The following is a 26,829-nucleotide window of genomic DNA, read 5'->3' on the forward strand; positions in this document are numbered from 1 at the left end:
AGTGGGGAGGGGGGGTGCGGACCGCACCGGAAGACACTGTCACAGGGGGTGACACCACAAGGTCTAGAGATACATCCAAGACCAAACTATGCAGGACTTGAGCTGCTCCAGAAAGCCAGTGCCTGCTTCAGCCAAGTTTCTGCGCCACTCTGGGCTGCCGCGGCTGTCAGTGTCTGTCAGGGTGATTCACCTGCCCCTAGGTACCTGCGGCCGCCACCAACACTGCCGTCTCCTGGGCACCCCAGAGCCTGCCTGTCAGCCCGCCCGCTGCCCTGGGGATGGAGTGGTGGGCAGTCGCACACAGGCCACGGGAGCCCTTGGCTTCTCCTTTTCATTGCTGCTATCAGCATTTATTCATCTTGAAATTTTTTGGGGGGGCTCAATTTAGAGATTGCTCCTGGGTGTTCTAATGGGGGGAGGTGTCCAATTTAGAAGTTGCCCTTAGGCACTCTAATGGGGTGGAGGTGTACAATTTAGAGGTTGCCCCTAGATGTTCTAATGGAGGGGGGTGGTTCTCAATTTAGAGGTTGCCCCTGGATGCTGTAATGGGGGTGGGTTCCCAATTTGGAGATTGCCACTGGGTGCTGCTGGTTACTGTCAATATGCTCCTGAGCTCACGCACACTTGGGAAAAATGTACTTTCTGTTCTTGAAGAGCTTTGCAGGATTCAATCCAAGCTTTCTTTTGAGCTGAAAGAGAGTCTGACTCTGAGACTTAAAAATTTTTAACTCATGGTTCCCACTAGTGAATTCCAGTGAGCAGGTTCGTAAATGGCACAGTCATGGGAGCTGCAGAAGACCCCTGCAGCATCTGTGCTGTCTGCTCCTGTTAACAGGACCCCCGCAGCCTGACTACCATGCCGCTCTTTTCAAGCCAAGCCCAGCAGTCTCATGTCTCTGCTTTATGGTATCAGGAGGAATGAAAGCGCTATTAGCTTTCATTAAAGCCCTGAACTTTTGGAATGGGGTAAAAAAGAACTGATTTGCTATTCTGGCTGTGTTTACAAGTAACTACCCAGATCAGGATTCTTGAAAATTGTGCAAAAGTCCAGTCATCTGCTTAGCCCTACTGTCCTTGGGACTCTTAAGTCTGTCTTGGAAAGGTGCTCCAGGGTAAAAATTGGTAGATAAGATTTCTGCTGCCAGGTGCTGAATACTTCTGAACTCTAAAGGATAAAAATAAAATCATCTAGTCATACTTCTAGCTGTTACATGTGAGTAGCTGTATATTCTGTTTATTTGCTATATACCCAGGATCCAGGTTTTTGGAGCTCAAAGCTTGGTCTTGAGAATGCTGGCAGGCTTTTAGAGACCTCAACTCTGGGGCAAGTGTTGTTGTTATAACTTTGATGCAGATGGGTTGTTGGATATCAGAATGCATGATTGTCTTTGGGGATCTTTAAAAACAGTAAAGATCACTCATGTTTCTTGGATTTTGAGGTATAGGGTGAGCGGATTAGAAAAAGGCCCTTCTTCTGAGCCTGTCATGCTCTATAAGCCCCACTGAAACCTGTCCACTACGGTAACCCTGCTGGTATTTGAAAAACCAGTGGCATAGCTTCTAGCATCACAGCAATAGGCAAGCCACCACAGTATGACGAACTGACACAGGTGGTGGTCTCTATATGTAAAATGGTACTTAAACCTCCCCTGCATACATTGCAGAGCTCTGATTAGGATAAAGGGAAGAACATGGGAAAAATAAACTACTGCCCAGATTTGAGTATGTTGAGGTGCATTTGTGAGCAGTAGGTCTTGATGATGGGGAATCAGAGTGAATCACGGACACTCAGGAGGAAAATAAGGTGTCTGCTTCAAACAGGGTCACTTGTGATGTAATTGCCCATGCTCCTATGGGATGTGGTTAAACCTGTCTTTCCTTCTCTTCCATGGGCTGTAGGTTGGGGGAAGTTTGCCCGGCTGACCAGAGCACTGACAAGCAGCAGGGGTGTCCTCCAGCAGCTGGCCCCCAGTGTGCAGAAAGGCGAGAACGTCCACAAGCACTCCCGCCTGGCAGAGGTAAGGGCAGGGATGAGCTTGTCTGAAACCACACTTCTCTGGAGTGCATGGGCTGAGAAAATGCCACAAGGCTAGTGTACTGGCTTGGACCCCAGACTCAGCACCCTGGACTCTTGTCTTGGCTGGGCTACACACCAAGATGTGTGACTTTGGGTGAATGACCTGGCTCCCTTGGGCTTTGTACTTTTCCATGTTAAAGGGGGCTGGAAACAGCTCTGTTCCAACTTGCTTGAGATTACAGGTGTCAGTTCACTTTTTTGAGGGTGTAGGGAAGGAGCTAGAAGTGCTATGTACATGAAGAGATTTTATTTCAATTGTGGGAAATACGTATGTAACAAAACATTTACTGTTTCAACAATCTTCACATGTACAATTCAGTGACATTATGTTGATCATGTTGAATCAACTATCACCGTTGTCTGTTTTCAAAATTTCCCATCACCCTAAGAGAAGCTCAGTGCCCCTACACATTGAGTCCCCTTACATGAAGGGGCTTTTACTTATAAACTAAAGACAATTTTTGTTGTTTGAGTAATAGATACTATTACAGAAAAAGAAGATACCAGAAGCAAATAGAAGAAAATCAAAATTACCTGTAATTCTACTGGAGCCCCGGTGGTACAGTTGTTAAGAGCTATGGCTGTTAACTAAAATGTCAGCAGTTCGAATCCTCCAACTGCTCCTTGGTAAACCCTATGAGGGAGTTCTACTCTGTCCTATAGGGTTGCTACGAGTCAGGATCAACTCGACGGCAATGGGTTTGGTTTGGTTTTTTGGTTTTATAACCCTACTATTTAGCATTGTTACTATTTTAGTGTATATTCCTTAACTCTTTTACTTGTGTATGTCTTATTTCCTTAAGCCTAAGAACTACATTTTATGACATATTAATGTTTATGAGGTTGAGATGTATCTAGTAATCAGTGTGTACATTTAATGTGGTTATGTTGCTTTTTCTTCATTTAATAGAATCATGGACATCTTTCCAGGTTGATAAATACACTTAAAATAAAATTATTGTTGTGTTGTCCATAACTTTTGTTGTTAGTTGCCATTGAGTTGATTCTGACACATAACAACCCTATGTAATACAGTAGAACTTCCTGATAGGGTTTTCTTGGCTGTAATCTTTACGGAAGCAGATGACCAGGTCTTTCTCCTGCAGAGCTGCTGGGTAGGTTTGAATCACCAACCTTTCGGTTAGCAGGTGAGTGCTTAACCATTGCAACATCAGGGCTCCTTGTTCATAACCTCAGTAGTAAGTAAAAGTCATAGCTGTGGGTTTTTTTTTTTGCTGGGGCAAGTGGGAGACTGGGAAACTTCCATAAGGTATTTTACCAGGCTTATTGCACCCAGGTTACTATTATCCATCTTTGGTGGTCTTCGTTTTTCACCTAGAGCTGGGTGAGACCAACTAGGGGCATTATAATAACCTCCCCACAGGAAACCTCCATCTGACTCAAAGATGACAACATAAGCTCTCCCTCTGCCTGGTGGCAGTCAGTCAGTCCTCTGCTGTGCTCAGATGCTAGGACCCTTCTGGCCTGACTCCTGGCTCTCTTAGCCGCTCAAGGAGTACCTTCCAACATGGCATGGCTCATAGTGACTGCTTGAACATGTGCATTGAATGTCAAATGAGTTAAACACAGACAGTCTGCTTGTGGCAGCCAGAAGTTTTTGCCAGCAGTGGGGATGGGGAGTGTTCATTTGCATCAGCTGGAAAAGGAGAGATGTTTGGATGATGGTGGAGCCATTTTTTTGTCATGATGTAGACTCAGCTTATGATGGAAAGAGAACTAAAAGAGATCGCTCAGTTTACAGTCTGTGCTTTCCCTGCTTCTTCTTATGGTTAATATTGTAACCTCTTCTCCTACCACTCTCTCCCTTGCTCACTGTTAACCAGCCATACTGTTCTCCATGCTCCACACCAGGGTTGTTCTTCCCAGAGAGATCTGCATGGCCAACACTGTTACCATTAAACCCATTAAACTCTGTAAGTCTTTGCTCACATGTCATTTTCTCCATGTAGCTGCCCTACCAGTCTATTTAAAACTACAACCCCACTCCTCTCCATACCCCTCACTTCTAATTGTCCCCTTTGTGTGTTAGTCATCCAGTGCTGCTGTAACAGAAATACCACAAGTGGGTGACTTTAACAGACAGAAATTTATTTTCTCACAGTTTAGGAGGCTATAAGTCCAGATTCAGGATGCCAGCTCTAGGGGAAGGCTTTTTCTCTCTCTTGGCTCTGGGTCCTTGCCTCTTTCCAGCTTCTGTTTCTTGGTTCCTTGGAGATTTCATGTGGCGTGGCATCTGTCTTCCCCTGTCTGTGCTTCCTTGCTTATTGCTTAATCTACCCTTTTATATCTCAAAAGAGATTGACTTAAGATACACCCTACACTAATACTGCCTCATTAACGTAACAAAGAAAAATCTATTCCCTAATGGGATTATAACTACAGGTATTGTAGAATTTACAACACATATTTTTGGGGCCACAGTTCAATCCATAACACCCTGCTCTGTTTTTCTCCACGTAATACCTTCTAATGTCCGATATAATTTATTTATTGTTCACTGGTGTATCTTAGGAAACCCTGGTGGTGTAGTGGTTAAGTGCTGTGGCTGCTAACCAAAGGGTTGGCAGCTCAAATCTGCCAGGCACTCCTTGGAAAATCTATGGGGCAGTTCTACTCTGTCCTATAGGGTTGCTATGAGTCAGAATCGACTCGGTGGCACTGGGTTTGTTTTGGTTTTTGTTTGGTGTATCTCAAGTACTTAGAGCAGTGCCTGGCACATAATAGGTGCTCAATAACTACTTTTAAAAAAATTAATTGAAAGAATCAAAAGAAAGGGAATGATGTAAGTGTTTTTGTCTACCTGTCTAGATATAAATAGTTATTCATCGATTAGCAATGTGAAACAAACATCTGGGCCCCATTGCAGGGGATAGTCAGCTTTAAGCAGAGAAAAACCTATTCCCTGGCTATAGTCTATACCTGATATTCTGCTTAGCTTTCTCATTAGTAAGTGCATTGAACAAATGGAGATTAAGAGTAGGGTTACCTCAATGAAACCTTTCCCACCTCTAGGAGCATATGACACATAGCACAAGTGGACTGGGAAGAGCAGGTTTTCGTTGAAATGGGTTGCACATTCTGTGGTTTCCAGGGATAACTTAGCTCCCTGTTAGGCTGCTCCTCTCTCCTGAGCAGTGACCCAGCCCAGGAGCAATCTGGCTCCAGTCCTCACCATATCCCCTCCTGGAATTATTCTAGAAAAGAAAAAAGCATTACTGTGTGCCAAGTTCTATGCTTCTCCCTGTTATTCTTCATAGCAACTTGGAAGGTAAGCATCCTTTTCCTTTTTTTTTTTTTTCAGAAGAGGAAACTGAGGCACAGGGAAGATGACTAACTTGATCAAGGTCATTGGGTGGTGAGAGGTAGACTGTGGATTGAAAACCAGGTTTACCTGACTCCAAGCCCAACACATTTCTCATTTGGGGCCATTCCTTCTGGGCATTGTCTCTCCTTCACAGCCTTCTGCTACCAGGCTTTCTGGCTTTAGACCTGATAGGAGACCATCATCTCCCTCATCAGGAAAGGGAACTAAGTCCACCACTTCTGCTGTTCTTTGGCATCCCATTCCCATTTCTTTCTATTTTTTTTAGAGGGGTGGTTTATTTTCAGATCTTAAAAATACCTTACATCAGCACATCAGTCAGGAGAATCTTTGTAATAGGTTGAATTCTCTGGGATGCAGACCTGAGTGGAAGACAAGGGGGTTGAAACAGCATTGGGCAGGAAGAGCTTCGAAACACAGTGCAGACCCAACAGAGGCTCTGCTGGCCAACGGGGAGTTCTGAAGCAGTGATTGCCTGCTAGAGGGGTCCCATATGGGGCAGAAAGAGCCAGTCCCTTGAATCACTTTCTTGCGCCGTCATCAGGGGCTACCCCAAGAAGAGCGTGACCTCATGGGAAAGCTGAGGCTGGCTGTGAGGAAGCTAACAGCTGGAGGCTGTCAGCTAATCACACTCCCCACAGTTGGGCAACGAATCCTTTCTTGAAGAGGGATCTATCTGAGCAGCACATCTCTGAGTTGGCCACCGCCTTGCTGCTGTAACTCTTTCTGCTCTTACAGGAAGAAAAGCTGCAGTCTGTGTGAGAGAGAGCCTCACACATGCCCAACAGGACTCACTGTATGGCCTTCATGCAGGAGTGACCTTGGTGTGGCTTGGTTTTGCTGGGACAACTCTTTGCTGCCGGCCTCTCTCTCTGTCCACTGACCAGCTGTGGGGAAGAAGTAGAGGGGAAGCCAGCTTTACCCATCACAACTTCTCTCAGATGGTCTCCCCATGAGGAAGCTGGGTCGAGGACTTACATTCATCTGAGATATGTAGCTGTGAAGCATGGAGCTTGGGCCTGTGGGCATGTCAGGGGAGTGAGTGGTACCATGCTCATGGCCCCCGATAGTCACCACCTGCTTTAAGCAGAATCAGAGTGTACATCTGGCAAATGCCATAGATGCTGTTGTTTTACATGTACATGAGCAGAGCAGTGGCTGAAACAGGATTGAAGACTATAACCCACTTTGCAATTTATTTAGCTGTGTGTTTTTGAGCAAGTCATTGCTCTTCTGAGAGCTTCAGTTTCCTCCTCTTCCTGCTCTTCAAATAGGGATACCAAAGCAAGTGCCATCAAGTCAGTTATGACTCATAGTGACCCTATAGGATAGTAAGTTCAAATTTGTGAGGAATAAAGGAGATTCTGAATATAAATACTTTGGTCATTTAAGGTGCTCAACAAATATTAGTTTAATCTTAGTAAGCACTCAACAAATGCTAGTGAGTTAGTATGGATGTGATGGATTAGTAGAAGTGGAATTAGGGAGACAAAAGGTCTTTTAAAACTGGGTAGAAACTAACTGCCAAAGTTCACATCAAAAAGTTGTGCTGAGGTGGAGCCAAGATGGCGGAATAGACAGACGCTTCTGGCGAGTCCTCTTTACAACAAAGACCTGAAAAAACAAGTGAAACGAGTATATTTATGAAAAGCTTGGAGCTGTGAGCATTAAAAGCAAGCTTAGAAAAACTGAGGGGCAGGGGGAAGAAGAGACCATTTAGAACCGGAGAGGAGTTACACGGGGAGCCCTCAGGCACCATTCCCAAAGCTGCGGTGGCAGGCTGGTACTAGCGTTCGGCTGCAGTTTCCTCAGGGAGAAGCAGCCAGCCACACAGCCTACTCACACCTTCAGAACCAGAGAAGAACGGTGCTCTCGGCAAAAGCTAAGTAGTTGTGTATATTTTACTGTACCCCCTCCCCCCATCCCAAACCCGCTTCAGCGGCTGAATTCCCTGGGCCTGACATAGGCCCTGTTGCGTGCCTAGAGCCATCCTTCCAGTCTTGGAGAAGGAAAAAATTTGCATTTAGGGGAAAAGGTAATTTGCCAGCTCAACTAACCTGGGGAGGTCAGGACAGAAGCGGCTCCTGTCCAGGCATAAATAGTCTGTGGACTCTGAGCACCTTTTCCCCTGTGCATGGACCTGTGTGGGCCTGTTTCATGAGAATAGGCCCTTGTTGGCAGACTCCAACCGTTTCAGCTGTGCAGTGGAGACGTGGGTGTTTGATGTTTGACATTGCTTTGCCTATTAAACAAGGCCCTTACCTACCCACATCAGGGGCCTAAGGACTGGTAGCTCCACTCAGGTCACCCAGCCACCCGTGACAGGGGTCCAAGGATAACTTCCTTCCCAGTCCTTACAACCAAAACATGGGTACTCATGGTCTGTCGCAGAACCCACCCACCTGCACACTCTAGGGAACAGGGACACGCTTTCCTCAGAGACACTTGGGGGTCAGTTCTGAGCCCCCCGCCTTGTTCAAAGCATGATCCCCTGCTGCAATCAGATACCCGTACCTACACCAATCACCTCTGCCCCTCTAAGACTGTAGGACAGAGCCTGTACCACATACTTGATGATCAACTACCTGGACACCTGAGCTGAATTCATACAAGAAAAGTGAATGGACTCCTAGACTGATATACCTGATAACAGCTCTAGCCATCTGGGGACAGGATGTCAGAGCTCCAAAGGCAAACATAATCAAGCTAGCTCACTCAAGCAACCCATTTGGGCATATCAAAACAAAACAAAGCAAGAAGCTATGACACACTAAGCAAACACAAACTAATACAATAACTTATAGATGGCTCGGAGACAACAGTCAATATCAAGTCACATAAAGAAACAGACCAAAAAGCAGGGAAAAGAAATCAAACACTTGGAAACTGAACAATACCCTGCTCAAAAAAGACTGGATTATAGAAGACATTAAGGATGGAATAAAGAAATTCATAGAATCCAATGAGAATGAAAACACTTCCTATCAGAACCTTTGGGATACAGCAAAAGCAGCACTCAGAGGTCAGTTTATATCAACAAATGCACACATACAAAAAGAAAAAAGGGCCAAAATCAAAGAATTATCACTACCACTTGAACAAATAGGAAGAGAGCAACAAAAGAAACCCTTATGCACCAGAAGAAAACAAATGATAAAAATTAGAGCAGAGCTAAATGAAATAGAAAACAGAAAAACAATTGAAAGAATTAACAAGACCAAAAACTGGTTCTTTGAAAAAATCAACAAAATTGATAAACCATTGACCAGACTGACAAAATAAAAACAGGAGAGGAAGCAAATAACCCAAATAAGAAATGAGATGGGCAATATTATAACAGAACCAACTGAAATTAAAAGAATCGTATCAGATTACTATGAAAAATTACACTCTAAAAAATTTGAAAACCTAGAAGAAATGGATGAATTCCTGGAAACACACTACCTACCTCAACTAACACAAACAGAAGTAGAACAACTAAGTAGACCCATAACAAAAGAAGAGATTGAAAAGGTAATCAAAAAACTCCCAACAAAAAGTAGCCCGGGCCCATAATGCTTCACTTCAGAGTTCTACCAAACTTTCAAAGAGTTAACACCACTACTTCTATGAAGCCACCATATCCCTGTTACCAAAACCAGGTAAAGACACCATAAAAAAAGAAAATTACAGACCAATATCCCTCATGAACTTAGACACAAAGATCCTCAAAAAAATTCTAGCCAATAGAATTCAACAACATATCAAAAAAATAATTCACCATGACCAAGTGGGATTCATACCAGGTATGCAGGGATGGTTCAACATTAGAAAAACAATTAATGTAATCCATGACATAAATAAACAAAAGACAAGAATCACATGATTTTATCAATTGATGCAGAAAAGGCATTTGACAAAGTTCAACACCCATTCATGATAAAAACTCTCAGCAAAATAGGAATAGAAGGAAAATTCCTCAACATAATAAAGGGTATTTATACAAAGCCAACAGCCAACTTCATCCTAAATGGAGAGAGCCCGAAAGCATTTCCCTTGAGATCGGGAACCAGACAAGGATTCCCTTTATCAGCGCTCTTATTCAACATTGTGCTGAAGGTCCTGGCCAGAGCAATTAGGCTAGACAAAGAAATAAAGGGCATCCAGATGGGCAAGGAAGAAGTAAAATTATCTCTATTTGCAGATGACATGATCTTATACACAGAAAACCCTAAGGAATCCTCCAGAAAACTACTGAAACTAATAAAAGAGTTCAGCAGAGTACCGGGATACAAGGTAAACATACAAAAATCAGTTGGATTCCTCTACGCCGATGAAAAGAACATCGAAGAGGAAATCACCAAATCAATGCCATTTACAGTATCCCCCAAGAAGATAAAATACTTGGGAATAAATCTTACCAGAGATGTAAAAGACTTATACATAGAAAACTACAATATACTTCTGCAAGAAACCAAAAGAGACCTACATAAGTGGAAAAACATACCTTGGTCATGGATGGGAAGACTTAACATTATAAAAATGTCTATTGTACCAAAAGTGATCTATACATTTAATGGAATTCTGATCCAAATTCCAACAACATTCTTTAATGAGATGGAGAAACAAATCACCAACTTCATATGGAAGGGAAAGAGGCCCCAGATAAGTAAAGCATTACTGAAAAAGAACAAAGTGGGAGGCCTTACTCTACCTGATTTTAGAACCTATTATACTGCCACAATAGTCAAAACAGTCTGGTACTGGTACAACAGATACATAGACCAATGGAACAGAATTGAGAATCCAGACATAAACCCATCAACACATGAGCAGTTGATATTTGACAAAGGCCCCAAAACAGTTAAATGGGGAAAAGACAGTCTTTTTAACAAATGGTGCTGGCATAACTGGATACCCATCTGCAAAAAAAAAATGAAAGAAGACCCATAATTCACTCCATGCACAAAAATGAGCTCAAAATGGATCGAAGACCTAAATATAAAATCTAAAACGATAAAGATCATGGAAGAAAAAGTAGGGACAACATTAGGAGCCCTAATACATGGCATAAACAGTATACAAAACATTACTAACAATGCAGAAGAAAAACTAGATAACTGGGAGCTCCTAAAGATCAAACACCTATGCTCATCCAAAGACTTCACCAAAAGAGTAAAAAGATTATCTACAGACTGGGAAAAAGTTTTTAGCTATGACATTTCCCATCAGCACCTGATCTCTAAAATCTACGTGATACCGCAAAAACTCAACTGCAAAAAGAAAAATAACCCAATTAAAAAATGGGCAAAAGATATGAACAGACACTTCACTAAAGAAGACATTCAGGTAGCTAACAGATACATGAGGGAATGCTCACGATCATTAGCCATTAGAGAAATGCAAATCAAAACTTCAATGAGATTCCATCTCATTGCAACAAGGCTGGCATTAATCCAAAAACAGAAAACAATAAATTTTGGAGAGGCTGTGGAGAGATTGTAACACTTATACACTGCTGGTTGGAATGTAAAATGGTACAACCACTTTGGAAATCGATTTGGTGCTTCCTTCAAAAGCTAGAAATAGAACTACCATATGATCCAGCAATCCCACTCCTTGGAATATATCCTAGAGAAATAAGAGCCTTTACACGAACAGATATATTCATACCCATGTTCGTTGCAGCACTGTTTACAATAGCAAAATGATGGAAGCAACCAAGGTGCCTGTCAACGGATGAATGGATAAATAAGTTATGGTATAGTCACACAATGGAATACTACTCATCAATAAAGAACAGTGATGAATCTGTGAAACATTTCATAATATGGAGGAATCTGGTGGCATTATACTGAGTGAAATTAGATGCGAAAAGACAAATATTGTATAAGACCACTATTATAAGAACTCAAGAAATAGTTTAAGCAGAGAAGAAAATATTCTTTGATGGTTACGAGAGGGTGGAGGGAGGGAGGGAAGGTGGGAGGGGATATTCACTAATTAGATAGTAGATAAGAACTACTTTAGGTGACGGGAAAGACAACACAATATAGGCAAAGTCAGCACAACTGGACTAAACCAAAAGCAAAGAAGTTCTTGGAATAAACTGAATGCTTCGAAGGCCAGTGTAGCAGGGGCAGGGGTTTGGGAACCATGGTTTCAGGGGACATCTAAGTCAATTGGCATAATAAAATCTATTAAGAAAACATTCTGCATCCCACCTTGGATAGAGGTGTCTGGGGTCTGAAACGCTAGCGAGTGGCCATCTAATATGCATCACTTAGTCTCAACCCACCTGAATCAAAGGAGAATGAAGAACACCAAGGACACAAGGTAATTATGAGCCAAAGAGACAGACAGGACCACATAAACCAGAGATTACAACAGCCTGAGACCAGAAGAGCTGGATGGTGCCCGTCTACAACCGATGACTACCCTGACAGGCAACATAACAGAGAACCCCTGAGGGAGCAGGAGTGCAGTGGGATGCAGGCCCCAAATTCTCATAAAAAGACCAGACTTAATGGTCTGACTGAGACTAGAAGGAACCTGGTGGTCATGGCCCGCAGTCCTTCTGTCGGCCCAGGACAGGAACCATTCCCAAAGCCAACTCTTCAGACAGGGATTGGACTGGACAATGGATTGGAGAGGGATGCTGGTAAGGAGTGAGCTTCTTCGGTCAAGTGGACACTTGAAACTATGTTGGGATCTCCTCCCTGGAGGGGAGATAAGAGGATAGAGGGGGCTAGAAGCTGGTGAAATGTACACGAAAAGAGAGAGTGGAGGGAGGGAGCGGGCTGTCTCCTTAGGGGGAGAGCAGTTGGGAGTATGTAGCAAGGTGTATATAAGTTTTTGTGTGAGAGACTGACTTGATTTGTAAACTTTCACTTAAAGCACAATAAAAATTAAAAAAAAAAAGTTGTGCTGATTTGCAGTGCCATCCAATCATACAACCGTAAGTGCCAGTTTCTCCCCTCACCATTAATAATATTCAATGCTATGAATTGTTTTGCTCAATCCTAAAAGTTAACATTTTAATTAATTTTTAAAGTGAAAACATCTATTTTTAAATGACTGCTGTGAATTTGGGCTGATAAATGTACAGGCTGCCTTCTGTTATGGATTGAATTGTGTCCCCTAAAATATGTGTTGAATTCTTGGCTACCTGTGGATGTGACCCTAGTAGGAAATAGGGTTTTTCTTTTGCTAATGAGGTCATACCAGTTAGAGTGGGTCCTAAACCTAGCTACTCTGAGTTATAAAAAGACCAGAATAGACATAGAGATTCACACCGGTGGGGGAGGGGGTAGACAGACGCCTTGTGAGGAGCCATCCATATGTAAAGGAACTCTAAGGATTGCTGAAAGCTACTAGAAGCTGAAATACATGAGGAAGGACCTTACCCTAGGGCCACACCCTGAATTCAGCCTTCTAGCCTCTTGAAGTATAAGAAAATGAATTTCTGTTCTTTAAAGCCACCCACTTGTGGTATTTCTGTTAAGGCAGCACTAGGTAACTAGGTCCTCTTCCTTCTGTGCACGAGGGTGTTGCTTGCAACCATCTATCAATAGGACAGGCGTGAGCCTGAGATGGTGCTGGGCCAGCCCCCTGGAAACCCAGCTGGACAGAGGTGCAGAGAACCGGAGTTTTGATGAAGTTTGTAGATTGCACATGCACACAGTCAGGCTTGCTCTGCACATTCTCTGATGACGGTGAGTATACTGTCTGCTGTTGAGGGACACAGGAGGCGGGCCTTCTTGGGGCTGAGTCTCTGTCAGGGGCCCGAGTTCTGCAGTCCCACAGGCCAGAAGCACTGGTGGAGACTGCCAGGATTTATGTGAGTGAAAGTGTTATTCTTTTTCCTAGAATCAGGCTCTGTGTGCCCTGAAATGGAGATTTCCTGCTCCATGTTTTACTTTTTAGGTGCTGATTTCATCTGGCTCTTGAGACACAGGAAAAAGTGATAACGCTCAAATGACTCCTCACTTTGGAGATCTATTGCTCTGAAGAGTAAAGTAACTCTGGCAACAGGAACTGCTGCCACAAGCACCTGGGTGTTGAGCTCATTTTGCCTCTCATAAACAGGCTTTTAAAATACCCAGAACTGTCTCAAAAACTGCCTGTAGATAGTAAGTTTGCGGTCCCTGGAGGTGTTTTGGTGACTGTGTGGTGCACATTGAAGGTGAGTTTGGAAAGTGTGGCTGGGAAAATGGCCTTCCTGGTGCCTTCCAGCCCTAAGGAACTGTGCGGAGCCTTGCTGCTCCATGTGCACATGGGGTCAGGGGCCCACCAGAACAGCCTTCTCTTTTCTAGGGGCTGGGATCTTTGTTTTCTTTTCCTTTTTTTGTTTCAGGGAGAACCGCTTTATATATGTTTATTTTATTGGAATAAACTTTGCTTACTCAAGGTGAGTAGAAGAGAACTCAAATATTCATTGATGCCAGGGATCAACTCTGCACTTCTTTTTGTTGAAAAGGCTATCAATGATCTGCTGAAATGAGTTTTAGGGATTTTTTTTTTTTTTTCGATTTAGAGACAGGATGATGTAATGGAAAGAGAAGTGGACTTGGAGTCAGACTGACCTGAATCCTCCTCTAAAACTCCACTATATTCCAGCTGTGTGACTTTGTAAACGTCACTTAACCTCACTTAGCTTTCCTCATCCTCATGTAATAAGGATATTTACCTACTGTGGAGCATTGTTGTGAAGATTTGTGACGCCTTGAAAGATAAGTCTGAGTTTATTATTCCTGTTTAAAAATCCTTTAATGTCTTCTGGGTACTCTTTGGGTAAATTTAAAATTTACATTGTGAGAACTGGGGAAGATGGCGGACTAGGTAGACGCTACCTCGGATCCCTCTTGCAACAAAGAATCAGAAAAACAAGTGAATCGATCACGTACGTAACAATCTACAAACCCTGAACAACAAACACAGATTTAGAGATAGAAAACGAACAAATACGGGGAAGCAGCGATTGTTTTCAGAGCCTGGAGCCAGCATACCGGTCAGGTAACCTTTGGCGCCCGATTTAGGGCAGAGCCCAGGGGAGCAGACGGCGCAAACAAGGGGCCCAGCCCTACCCCCCGAACTCACCCCGGGAGGGAGCCCAGCCGGTTCCCGCAGGCGGCGTGGCGACGCAGCTGGTGGGAGAAGTCCCCAGGAGGCAGTGACTGGTCTGGGAGGGGGAGAGCAGCGTCCCAGCTGGGACACGCGGTCACGGCACAAGCACGGGGAGCTGCTCCACTCACCTAAACTAACCCCGGGAGGGGGCCCAGCCAGTTCTCGGAGGCGGCACGGCGACGCGGCTGGTGGGACGAGAAGTCCCCGGGAGGCAGTGACTGATTTTGGAGTCGAGAGTGCACCATCCCAGCAGGGGAACCTTGACGTTGAGTGTGGGGCTGGCAGCGGAGGATCTGACAGTGACTTCAGCGGGTCAGAACCCCCCGGGGGCAATCTCCACACAGCCAGCACACATAGGCGACACGCCCCGCGGGAATCTCAGATATAATAGTCATTCCAAGCAAGACAAGCAACTCTGGCTATATTCTGAGGTGCTACTCTCCTATCTCTCTGATCCCTCCCCCACTCTCCCCAGGCGGCTTCATTAACATCCGAATTGCCTGAGCCAGAGGGAGAACAGCTCCTCTGGCTCCGTGGCAGCTTTGCTTCCCCCCCCCCTTTTTTTTTCTTTTGGTCTTTTCCTAATCCACTCTTTTGGCCTGAGAGAAGGAACAACAACAACAATAAAAAAAATAAAAATAAACCCAGGGACCAAAAATCCACCCCTAATTGGACCAAAAACACAGAACCAGCTTCAGCCAAGCATATACAATCCAAACCTCAGACTTTCATCCTTACAGGCAACAAGGTGGCAGGTATAATCCAAAGGCAATTCTGATAGGGATCTGATTGCATTTTTTTTAGCAGATTTTCTGGAAAAACTAGTTTCCCAGTGGTGGCTCGGAGACAGCAGTCCATATCAAACCACATAAAGAAGCAGACCATGAGAGCTTCTCCAACCCCCCAAACAAAAGAATCAAAATCTTTCCCAAATGAAGATACAATCCTGGAATTATCAGATACAGAATATAAAAAACTACTTTATAGAATGCTTCAAGACATCAGAAACGAAATAAGGCAAACTGCAGAAAAAGCCAAGGAACACACTGATAAAACTGTTGAAGAACTCAAAAAGATTATTCAAGAACATAGTGGAAAAATTAATAAGTTGCAAGAATCCATAGAGAGACAGCATGTAGAAATCCAAAAGATTAACAATAAAATTACAGAATTAGAGAACGCAATAGGAATTCAGAGGAGCAGATTCGAGCAATTAGAATGCAGACTGGGACATCTGGAGGACCAGGGAATCAACACCAACATAGCTGAAAAAAAATCAGATAAAAGAATTAAAAAAAAATGAAGAAACCCTAAGAATCATGTGGGACTCTATCAAGAAGGATAACTTGCGGGTGATTGGAGTCCCAGAACAGGGAGGGGGGACAGAAAACACAGAGAAAATAGTTGAAGAACTCCTGACACAAAACTTCCCTGACATCATGAAAGACGAAAGGATATCTATCCAAGATGCTCATCGAACCCTATTTAAGATGGATCCAAAAAGAAAAACACCAAGACATATTATCATCAAACTCGCCAAAACCAAAGATAAACAGAAAATTTTAAAAGCAGCCAGGGAGAAAAGAAAGGTTTCCTTCAAGGGAGAATCAATAAGTTCAGACTACTCAGCAGAAAACATGCAGGGAGGGAATGGGACGACATATGCAGAGCACTGAAGGAGAAAAACTGCCAGCCAAGGATCATATATCCAGCAAAACTCTCTCTGAAATATGAAGGCGAAATTAAGATATTTAGAGATAAACACAAGTTTAGAGAATTTGCAAAAACCAAACCAAAGCTACAAGAAATACTAAAGGATATTGTTTGGTCAGAAAACCAATAATATCAGATACCAGCACAACACAAGGTCACAAAACAGAACATCCTAATATCAACTCAAATAGGGAAATCACAAAAACAAATTAAGATTAATTAAAAAAAAAATACACATAACAGGGAATCATGGAAGTCAATAGGTAAAAGATCACAATAATCAAAAAGAGGGACTAAATACAGGAGGCATTGAACTGCCATATGGAGAGTGATACAAGGTGATATAGAACAATACAAGTTAGGTTTTTACTTAGAAAAATGGGGGTAAATAATAAGGTAACCACAAAAAGGTATAACAACTCCATAACTAAAGATAAAAGCCAAGAAGAATGTAACGACTCAACAAACATAAAGTCAAACACTATGAAAATGAGGATCTCACAATTTACTAAGAAAAAGTCTCAGCACAAAAAAGTATGTGGAAAAATGAAATTGTCAACAACACACATAAAAAGGCATCAAAATGACAGCACTAAACACTTATTTATCTATAATTACGTTGAATGTAAATGGACTAAATGCACCAATAAAGAGACAGAGAGTCACGGACTGGATAAAGAAACACGATCCATCTATATGCTGCCTACAAGAGACACACCTTAGACTTAGAGACACAAACTAAAACTCAAAGGATGGAAAAAAATATATCAAGCAAACAATAAGCAAAAAAGAAGAGGAATAGCAATATTAATTTCGGACAAAATAGACTTTAGACTTAAATCCACCACAAAGGATAAAGAAGGACACTATATAATGATAAAAGGGACAATTGATCAGGAAGACATAACCATATTAAATATTTATGCACCCAATGACAGGGCTGTAAGATACATAAATCAAATTTTAACAGAATTGAAAAGTGAGATAGACACCTCCACAATTATAGTAGGAGACTTCAACACACCACTTTCGGAGAAGGACAGGACATCCAGTAAGAAGCTCAACAGAGACACGGAAGACCTACTTACAACAATCAACCAACTTGACCTCATTGACTTATACAGAACTCTCCACCCAACTGCTGCAAAGTATACTTTTTTTTCTAGCGCACATGGAACATGCTCTACAATAGACCACATATTAGGTCATAAAACAAACCTTTGCAGAGTCCAAAACATCGAAATATTACACAGCATCTTCTCAGACCACAAGGCAATAAAACTAGAAATCAATAACAGAAAAACTGGGGAAAAGAAATCAAATACTTGGAAAATGAACAATACCCTCCTGAAAAAAGACTGGGTTATAGAAGACATCAAGGAGGGAATAAGGAAATTCATAGAATGCAACGAGAATGAAAATACTTCCTATCAAAACCTCTGGGACACAGCAAAAGCAGTGCTCAGAGGCCAATTTATATCGATAAATGCACACATACAAAAAGAAGAAAGAGCCAAAATCAGAGAACTGTCCCTACAACTTGAAAAAATAGAAAGTGAGCAACAAAAGAATCCATCAGGCACCAGAAGAAAACAAATAATAAAAATTAGAGCTGAACTAAATGAATTAGAGAACAGAAAAACAATTGAAAGAATTAACAAAGCCAAAAGCTGGTTCTTTGAAAAAATTAAGAAAATTGATAAACCATTGGCTAGACTGACTAAAGAAAAACAGGAAAGGAAACAAATAACCCAAATGAGAAACGAGAAGGACCACATCACAACAGAACCAAATGAAATTAAAAGAATCATTTCAGATTATTACGAAAAATTGTACTCTAACAAATTTGCAAACCTAGAGGAAATGGATGAATTCTTGGAAAAACACTACCTACCTAAACTAACACATTCAGAAGTAGAACAACTAAATAGACCCATAACAAAAAAAGAGATTGAAATGGTAATCAAAAAACTCCCAACAAAAAAAAGCCCTGGCCCGGACGCCTTCACTGCAGAGTTCTACCAAACTTTCAGAGAAGAGTTAACACCACTACTACTGAAGGTATTTCAAAGCATAGAAAATGACGGAATACTACCCAACTCATTCTATGAAGCCACCATCTCCCTGATACCAAAACCAGGTAAAGACATTACAAAAAAAGAAAATTATAGACCTATATCCCTCATGAACATAGATGCAAAAATCCTCAACAAAATTCTAGCCAATAGAATCCAACAACACATGAAAAAAATAATTCACCATGATCAAGTGGGATTTATACCAGGTATGCAAGGCTGGTTTAATATCAGAAAAACCATTAAAGTAATCCATCACATAAATAAAAGACAAAAACCACATGATCTTATCAATTGATGCAGAAAAGGCATTTGACAAAGTCCAAGACCCATTTATGATAAAAACTCTTACCAAAATAGGAATTGAAGGAAAATTCCTCAACATAATAAAGGGCATCTATGCAAAGCCAACAGCCAATATCACTCTAAATGGAGAGAACCTGAAAGCATTTCCCTTGAGAATGGGAACCAGACAAGGATGCTCTTTATCACCGCTGTTATTCAACATCGTACTTGAAGTCCTAGCCAGGGCAATTAGGCTAGACAAAGAAATAAAGGGTATGTGGATTGGCAAGGAGGAAGTAAAGTTATCACTATTTGCAAATGACATGATCTTATACACAGAAAACCCTAAGGAATCCTCCAGAAAACTACTGAAACTAATAGAAGAGTTTGGCAGAGTCTCAGGTTATAAAATAAACATACAAAAATCACTTGGATTCCTCTACATCAACAAAAAGAACACCGAAGAGGAAATAACCAAATCAATACCATTCACAGTAGCCCCCAAGAAGATAAGATACTTAGGAATAAATCTTACCAAGGATGTAAAAGACCTATACAAAGAAAACTATAAAACTCTGCTACAAGAAATTCAAAAGGACATACTTAAGTGGAAAAACATACCCTGCTCATGGATAGGAAGACTTAACACAGTAAAAATGTCTATTCTACCAAAAGCCATCTATACATATAATGCACTTCCGATCCAAATTCCAATGTCATATTTTAAGGGGATAGAGAAACAAATCACCAATTTCATATGGAAGGGAAAGAAGCCCCGGATAAGCAAAGTATTACTGAAAAAGAAGAAGAAAGTGGGAGGCCCCACTCTACCTGATTTCAGAAGCTATTATACAGCCACAGTAGTCAAAACAGCCTGGTACTGGTACAACAACAAGCACATAGACCAATGGAACAGAATTGAGAACCCAGATATAAATCCATCCACGTATGAGCAGCTGATATTTGACAAAGGACCAGTGTCAGTTAATTGGGGAAAAGATAGTCTTTTTAACAAATGGTGCTGGCATAACTGGATATCCATTTGCAAAAAAATGAAACAGGACCCATACCTCACACCATGCACAAAAACTAACTCCAAGTGGATCAAAGACCTAAACATAAAGACTAAAACGATAAAGATCATGGAAGAAAAAATAGGGAGAACCCTTGGAGCCCTAATACAAGGCATAAACAGAATACAAAACATTACCAAAAATGATAAAGAGAAACCCGATAACTGGGAGCTCCTAAAAATCAAACACCTGTGCTCATCTAAAGACTTCACCAAAAGAGGAAAAAGACCACCTACAGACTGGGAAAGAATTTTCAACTATGACATCTCCGACCAGCGCCTGATCTCTAAAATCTACATGATTCTGTCAAAACTCAACCACAAAAAGACAAACAACCCAATCAAGAAGTGGGCAAAGGATATGAACACACACTTCACTAAAGAAGATATTCAGGCAGCTAACAGATACATGAGAAAATGCTCTCGATCATTAGCCATTAGAGAAATGCAAATTAAAACTAGGATGAGATTCCATCTCACACCAACAAGGCTAGCATTAATCCAAAAAACACAAAATAATAAATGTTGGAGAGGCTGCGGAGAGATTGGAACTCTTATACACTGCTGGTAGGAATGTAAAATGGTACAACCACTTTGGAAATCTATCTGGCGTTATCTTAAACAGTTAGAAATAGAACTACCGTAGAACCCAGAAATCCCACTCCTCGGAATATACCCTAGAGAAATAAGAGCCTTCACACAAACAGATATATGCACACCCATGTTTATTGCAGCTCTGTTTACAATAGCAAAAAGCTGGAAGCAGCCAAGGTGTCCATCAACGGATGAATGGGTAAATAAATTGTGGTATATTCACACAATGGAATACTACGCATCGATAAAGAACAGTGACGAATCTGTGAAACATTTCATGACATGGAGGAACCTGGAAGGCATTATGCTGAGCGAAATTAGTCAGAGGCAAAAGGACAAATATTGTATAAGACCACTATTATAAGATCTTGAGAAATAGTAAAAACTGAGAAGAACACATACTTTTGTGGTTACGAAGGGGGGAGGGAGGGAGAGCGTTTTTTATTGATTAATCAGTAGATAAGAACTGCTTTGGCTGAAGGGAAGGACAACACTCAATACATGGAAGGTCAGCTCAATTGGACTGGACCAAAAGCAAAGAAGTTTCCGGGATAAAATGAATGCTTCAAAGGTCAGTGGAGCAAGGGCGGGGGTCTGGGGACCATGGTTTGAGGGGACTTCTAAGTCAATTGGCAAAATAATTCTATTATGAAAACATTCTGCATCCCACTGTGAAATGTGGCGTCTGGGGTCTTAAATGCTAACAAGCAGCCATCTGAGATGCATCAATTGGTCTCAACCCACCTGGAGCAAAGGAGAATGAAGAACACCAAGGTCACACGACAACGAAGAGCCCAAGAGACAGAAAGGGCCACATGATCCAGAGACCTACATCATCCTGAGACCAGAAGAACTAGTTGGTGCCCGGCCACAATTGATGACTGCCCTGACAGGGAGCACAACAGAGAACTCCTGAGGGAGCAGGAGATCTGTGGGATGCAGACCCCAAATTCTCATAAAAAGACCATACTTAATGGTCTGACTGAGACTAGAGGAATCCTGGTGGCCATGGTCCCCAGACCTTCTGTTGGCACAGGACAGGAACCATTCCCGAAGACAACTCATCAGACATGAAAGGGACTGGACAGTGGGTAGGAGAGAGATGCTGATGAAGAGTGAGCTAATTATATCAGGTGGACACTTGAGATTGTGTTGGCATCTCTTGTCTGGAGGGGGGATGGGAGGATAGAGAGAGAGGGAAGCTGGCAAAATTGTCACGAAAGGAGAGACTGAACGGGCTGACTCATTAGGGGGAGAGCAAGTGGGAGTACGGAGTAAGATGTTTGTAAACTTATATGTGGCAGACTGATTAGATTTGTAAATGTTCACTTGAAGCTCAATAAAAGTTAATAAAAAAAAAAAAAAATTTACATTGTGACTTACAAGACACAACTCACCTCTCCAGCTCCATCCGGTAGCCTCTTACTTGCTCTCAGCTGCAGCGGGCTTATGCTCACAATTGTCAAATTCTTTCTTGTCCCTGGACCTTGGAACATGCCCTTTCCTTCCCTGGAAACTCTTCCTCCATCTCTTGGTGGGGCCAGCTCCTACACTCTCTTCAGGCTTCAAAGTGGTATCACACACCGCCAGGTGGCCTTTCTCAACCACTACCTGACCCAGGCCAGTTCACCCTCCCTCTCAGAAGTTCTCCAAGCCATGTACAATTTCCTCCAAGGGTTTATGAGAAGGAGGCAAACATTAAACAAAGCACTGGGAAAGCTTTGTTTAATGTTTACCTCCTTCTCTAGAACTGGTCCCTGAGTGGCACAAATGGTTTGCACTCGAGTATAACCTAAAGGTTGGCAGTTAGAAACCACCCAGCTACTCTATGGAAGAAAGGTGTGGTGATTTGCTTCTGTAAAGATTGCAGCCAAGAAAACCCTTTGGAGCAGTTCTATTCTGTAACACTTAGGGTCGCCATGTGTTGGAATCACCTGAACAGAAATGGGCTTGGTGGTTTTTTTTTGTTTTTGTTTTTGTTTCTTGCTCTAGATGTAATGTCCATGATGGCAGGGCAGTGTCACTCTTGTTAACTCTCTATCCCTACCGTGGAACACAATGGCTGACACATAGTTGGTGCTTGATAAATGTTTGTTAAATGAAGGAAGAAAGGAAACAAGCACTTAATCCAGTGCCTGCCACTTCGTAGGCCCTCAGTAAATGTTGGTTCTCTTCCACAGGAACCTTTGCCTGACCTCATGACGGTTGTCTCCTTTGATCATGTTTAACTGAAAACTATTTGTAACTGAATCGATAATGATGGCGATGTTTCTGTAATTCAACCTTCTTAATAATCTTGATTAAAAAATATAGCTGACGATTTCAAAACAAAAGTAAAAAATAAAACCCTAAAAAACTTGAAAAAAAAATATATAGCTGAAGTACTTCTCAGCAAAATAGGAGGAAAACTAAGATTGTTTCCCAGTTGTGTTTCAGTATGGGATTATATTTGTGAAGCTGCCATGTGGGTTGGTATTCGACTGTAACATCAACTGTATGGGTTAATATTTTTAATTGTTTCCCACTGCTTGTATTTCTTCCATTAAAGAACAAAGGCACCTTGGAAAAAGTCGTAAAAATAGCGTCTGCCTGTTCTATTGAGAAGGGTGTTTATGGCCTTAGGAGTTAAGCAGTTTTTCCTTGAGGCTTTATTTTGTAACTACAGTTCCACTCCCAGCCTCCTTAACATTTACCTCTCCCTTTCCCATGGTTCATCTGGCAAAGACTGAGTTTTTCCTGACTTTGCAGTCATAAAAGTCCAAGTCATTTATAAATAAGAGAGCTTTTTGGAGCTGTACTTGGGGAAAGGGAAAGAAACATGCATAAAGATATAGCCAGGGGGTGTGCCTAGAGCACGGACTTTGGAGAATCAAGATTTCCCTTTGCCCTCAGAGGGAGGAGTGTTTGAGGCCATTGTGGTGGGTCATAGTGACGGTGGTGTATGTGTCTCTTTCTGTGTCCTAAGTGGCCAGTGAAGCCAATGTGGTGGGACTGGAGACTACCCCAGGGTCACTCTCAAAGAGGGAGTTCTCTATGCGTGACTCCATTTTCTCTGTTACTGCAATCCAGGGCGTGATGGCTGAAACTCTTTGTGTGGTGGTGATCTTGAGGCTTCTGGCTTCCCCACCCTTATTAGGGCCTGTGCTGGCCATGGTAGACAGGCCAAGTCTTCAAGCTCCCAGGAAGACTTTAGAATTTGGCCACAACTTGACCCACTGCTACTCCCTAGTCTAAGCCTGCATCTTCTCTTACCTAGAATCCTGACGTAGACTCATTGCTATGTCTACCTCCCGATTCTAGAGTTGCCTTCTTGTGCTTCCTCCATGCGTCTGCCCTATTGTCTTGTTATTGTTGTTAGTTGCTGTCAAGTCGATTCAGAGTAGAACTGCTCCATAGGGTCTTCAAGGCTGTGACCTTTTGGAAGCAGATTGCCAGGCCTGTCTCCTGAGGCACTGCTGGGTGAGTTCAAACTGCCAACCTTTCGGCTACTGGTTGAGTGCTTGACCATTTGCTCTACTTTAGCAGAGAGCATTTTGATTATGACCCACCCTTACTTAAAATTCTTAACTTTGCATAAAGGGCACATCAAGGTGTGGCCCCCTTTATATTCAGCTTCATTTCCCAATATCACACCCTCTAGGCTCACCCCCTAAAACAAACAAAAGTGAAAACAAAAAAATCCCACCTTGCTTCAGCCACACCAGGCCCCTCCCACACCGAGCTCTCACACCACTTTCCTCTGTTTGTCTGAACTTTTGCATGTACTGTTTGTCTGCAAAAGATGCCCTTCTTGAGTTCTGTGGCACATTCATCCAGGGACATGCTGATGATCACCTCACATCCAAGCCTTTCCTGACAACCTAAGTTAATTAATTGTCCTTTTTCCTCTGCTTCTAAAGTACTTTCATACATGCATCTCTTGGGCACATGTGGTATTATATTTTACTAATTTGTTCGCACATCTCTCTGCTATTCTAAGCTGTGGGTTCTTGTGGGTAGTTTTTGGTATCTAACTGTCAGCATATACTCAGTCAATAGTTGTTTTTATTAGGAAACCACTAAAAAAGACAAACCAAACCAGTTGTGGTCAAGTTGATTCCGACTCATGGCAACCTTATGTGAGCCAGAGTATAATTGTATAACTGTGTTCCATAGGGTTTTCAAGGGCTGATTTTTTTGGAAGTAGATCTCCAGGTCTTTCTTCTAAGGCTTCTCTGGGTGAATTTGAACCTGCAACTTTTTGGTTAGCAGCTGAGTGTATGAACCATTTGCACTACCCAGGAACTCCATAAGGGTTCATAGAATTCATGTAGCTAGGTAAAATCTGAGGCCACTTTTTTGGGCAAATAAATCTAGTTTTAGGTAAAAGCATGTATACCTAGAAGATACCAAGCTGCATGAGCTGATTGCTAAAGTCTTCCTAATTCTCATCCAGAATCTCCTGAACTAATCTTTTTCTTTATTTTCACAAAAATACTAGTTTTACTTAACCATTTACAAGAAAATTTTTAAAGATTTATACATATACATACATACCTATCTGTTTCTATAGCAATAATCTGATTTGATCTTCAGAGTATCTTTGAGTAGGTAGTTTTAGCTTCATTTTTCAGGTGAGGAAACAGAGGCATGGAGACCTTCCCTTGCCATGGTTGATCAGCCATTAAGCTTAGATCTGGGTTCCCAGGCCGAGGCTCTGCCAGGTTCAGCCTGCAAGAGCAGTAACTTGACTTCCTGTGTCTGCATCCCCTCTTCCACGAAGTGGCTCCTCAGAGTTCTCTTACGCATCCCCCCAGTCTCAGCTCCTCATCTCTAGCACAAGTGTCTGCCAATGTACGCGACTGCCTGCGGCTCACATTTTTTTAAATATACATTTTGTTGTCTGGCGTATGAAAAGTTTATTCATTACAAATCTACTTTTGAGAGAAATGCCACATTTTTAAAAGTCAGTTCAGGATATTCTTATGGCAGAGCATAACTTACAGGTTTAGAACTGTGCTGTCCAATATGGTAACCATTAGGCGCATGTGGCTACTGAGCAATTGAGATATGGCTAGTCTGAATTGAGAGGTGCATAAGTGTAATATATACACTACACATGAAAGACTTAGTATGAGAAAAGAACATAACAATAATTACAGTAATTATTGTATTAATAATAACTATGAATTTTATTATATTAATCCATTATATATCGATTACATTTTGGGTATATTGGGTTAAACATTATTAAAATTAATTTTATCTGTTTCCATATATTTATTTTAATGTGGGTACTAAAATATTTAAAATTACTTTGAGACTCTCATTTGTGGCTTATATCGTATTTCTCCTGGAGAATGCTGATTTAAACAGAGGGCTTTGGACTCAGACTTGGTTTGAATCCTGGATTCACTACCTAATTAACTTTGGGGTTTGGGGAAACTTAGTCTGTCTGGAATCATATTTTTTATCTTTAAAATAGAGACCAATGTCTATCTCTCTCATGGTCATTGTAAGGATTACAATTACAAACCTGGTACAGGAGCACAGGGATTAAAAGCATGGCCCCTGGAGTTAAACTTGACAAACCTGCAGTTAAAGCTCGGAGTTTTGAACACCAGCATACCACTTTAAAGCTTTGTAGTCTACGACAGTTACTTTACTTCTCCAAATCTCAGTTTCTTCATCATAAAACAGGGACAATACTCACAGAGTTATTAGGATTAAATAAGATAACATTAGCTCAGGGCCTGGCATACAGTAAGCAATCAATAAATGATAACTGATACCACAATACCCTCACTCCTGGATAAGGCATCTGTTGGAAACTGTCATGCTGTCATATGGGTTATATGGACTCTGATTTTTACTTATTTTTTCTTCATGGCAGTATATATATAAAAATAGTACATAAATAAGGCTCTGTGACATAACATATTCTCCCTTGTCTACATCATAGCTATTAAGAACATTCTTGACATTATATTTTTGTCAAGAATTATATTATTATTTTGATCCTATTTTCTATCATTTCCTATAGCTTCATATGTTTGGCCAGTCATGCATTTATTCAAGTGGTTCTTGTTAAGCACTTACTAAGTGCTAGGTACTATGCTAAGGGCTGAGTATATGGTTGTGAGAAGAGAGACACGTGCCTTGTCCTCATGGAGCTTACAATCTAGGAGGAGAGTCATCTATAAACAACTAAACAAAAACATGTATTATTACCATTCCTGGTGACTGCTATAAAAGAAACAAACCTGGTGGTATGATAAAGGTAATAGCAGAATGGAGGTGGTGGAGAATTTAACTCTGATAGGGTGGTCAGGGAAGGTCTCTCTAAGGAGATGGCATTTATGCTGAGACCTGAAGGCTGAGAAGAACCCACCCATGTGGAGGGCAGAGGATGACCATTCTGAGCTCCAAGGTGAGAAGAGCTTTGGTATTTTTGCAGAACTGAAAGAAAACCAGTATGGAAGAGTGTGGCCAGTGAGGGGGTGAGGGACTTAAGTGAGATTGAAAGGCAGGGGCTAGGAGGTCACAGTAAGAATACAGATCTTATTTGAAGCTCAGTGTAAAGAGT

General features: G+C 41.9%; 1 protein-coding gene across 2 annotated transcripts in view; it reads left to right on the forward strand.

Moving 5' to 3' along the window:
- KCNH1 (potassium voltage-gated channel subfamily H member 1) overlaps positions 1-26,829 on the forward strand; it is a 742,144-nt gene that overhangs the window by 113,909 nt on the left and 601,406 nt on the right. For both annotated transcript variants that reach the window (XM_003410287.3, XM_003410286.4), the window contains exon 5: positions 1,900-2,018. In XM_003410287.3, the coding sequence (XP_003410335.2) occupies positions 1,900-2,018 (119 nt within the window). The remainder of the gene's footprint in view (positions 1-1,899; positions 2,019-26,829) is intronic.

Source organism: Loxodonta africana, chromosome 20, assembly GCF_030014295.1.
Source record: "Loxodonta africana isolate mLoxAfr1 chromosome 20, mLoxAfr1.hap2, whole genome shotgun sequence".
Taxonomy (NCBI): domain Eukaryota; kingdom Metazoa; phylum Chordata; class Mammalia; order Proboscidea; family Elephantidae; genus Loxodonta; species Loxodonta africana.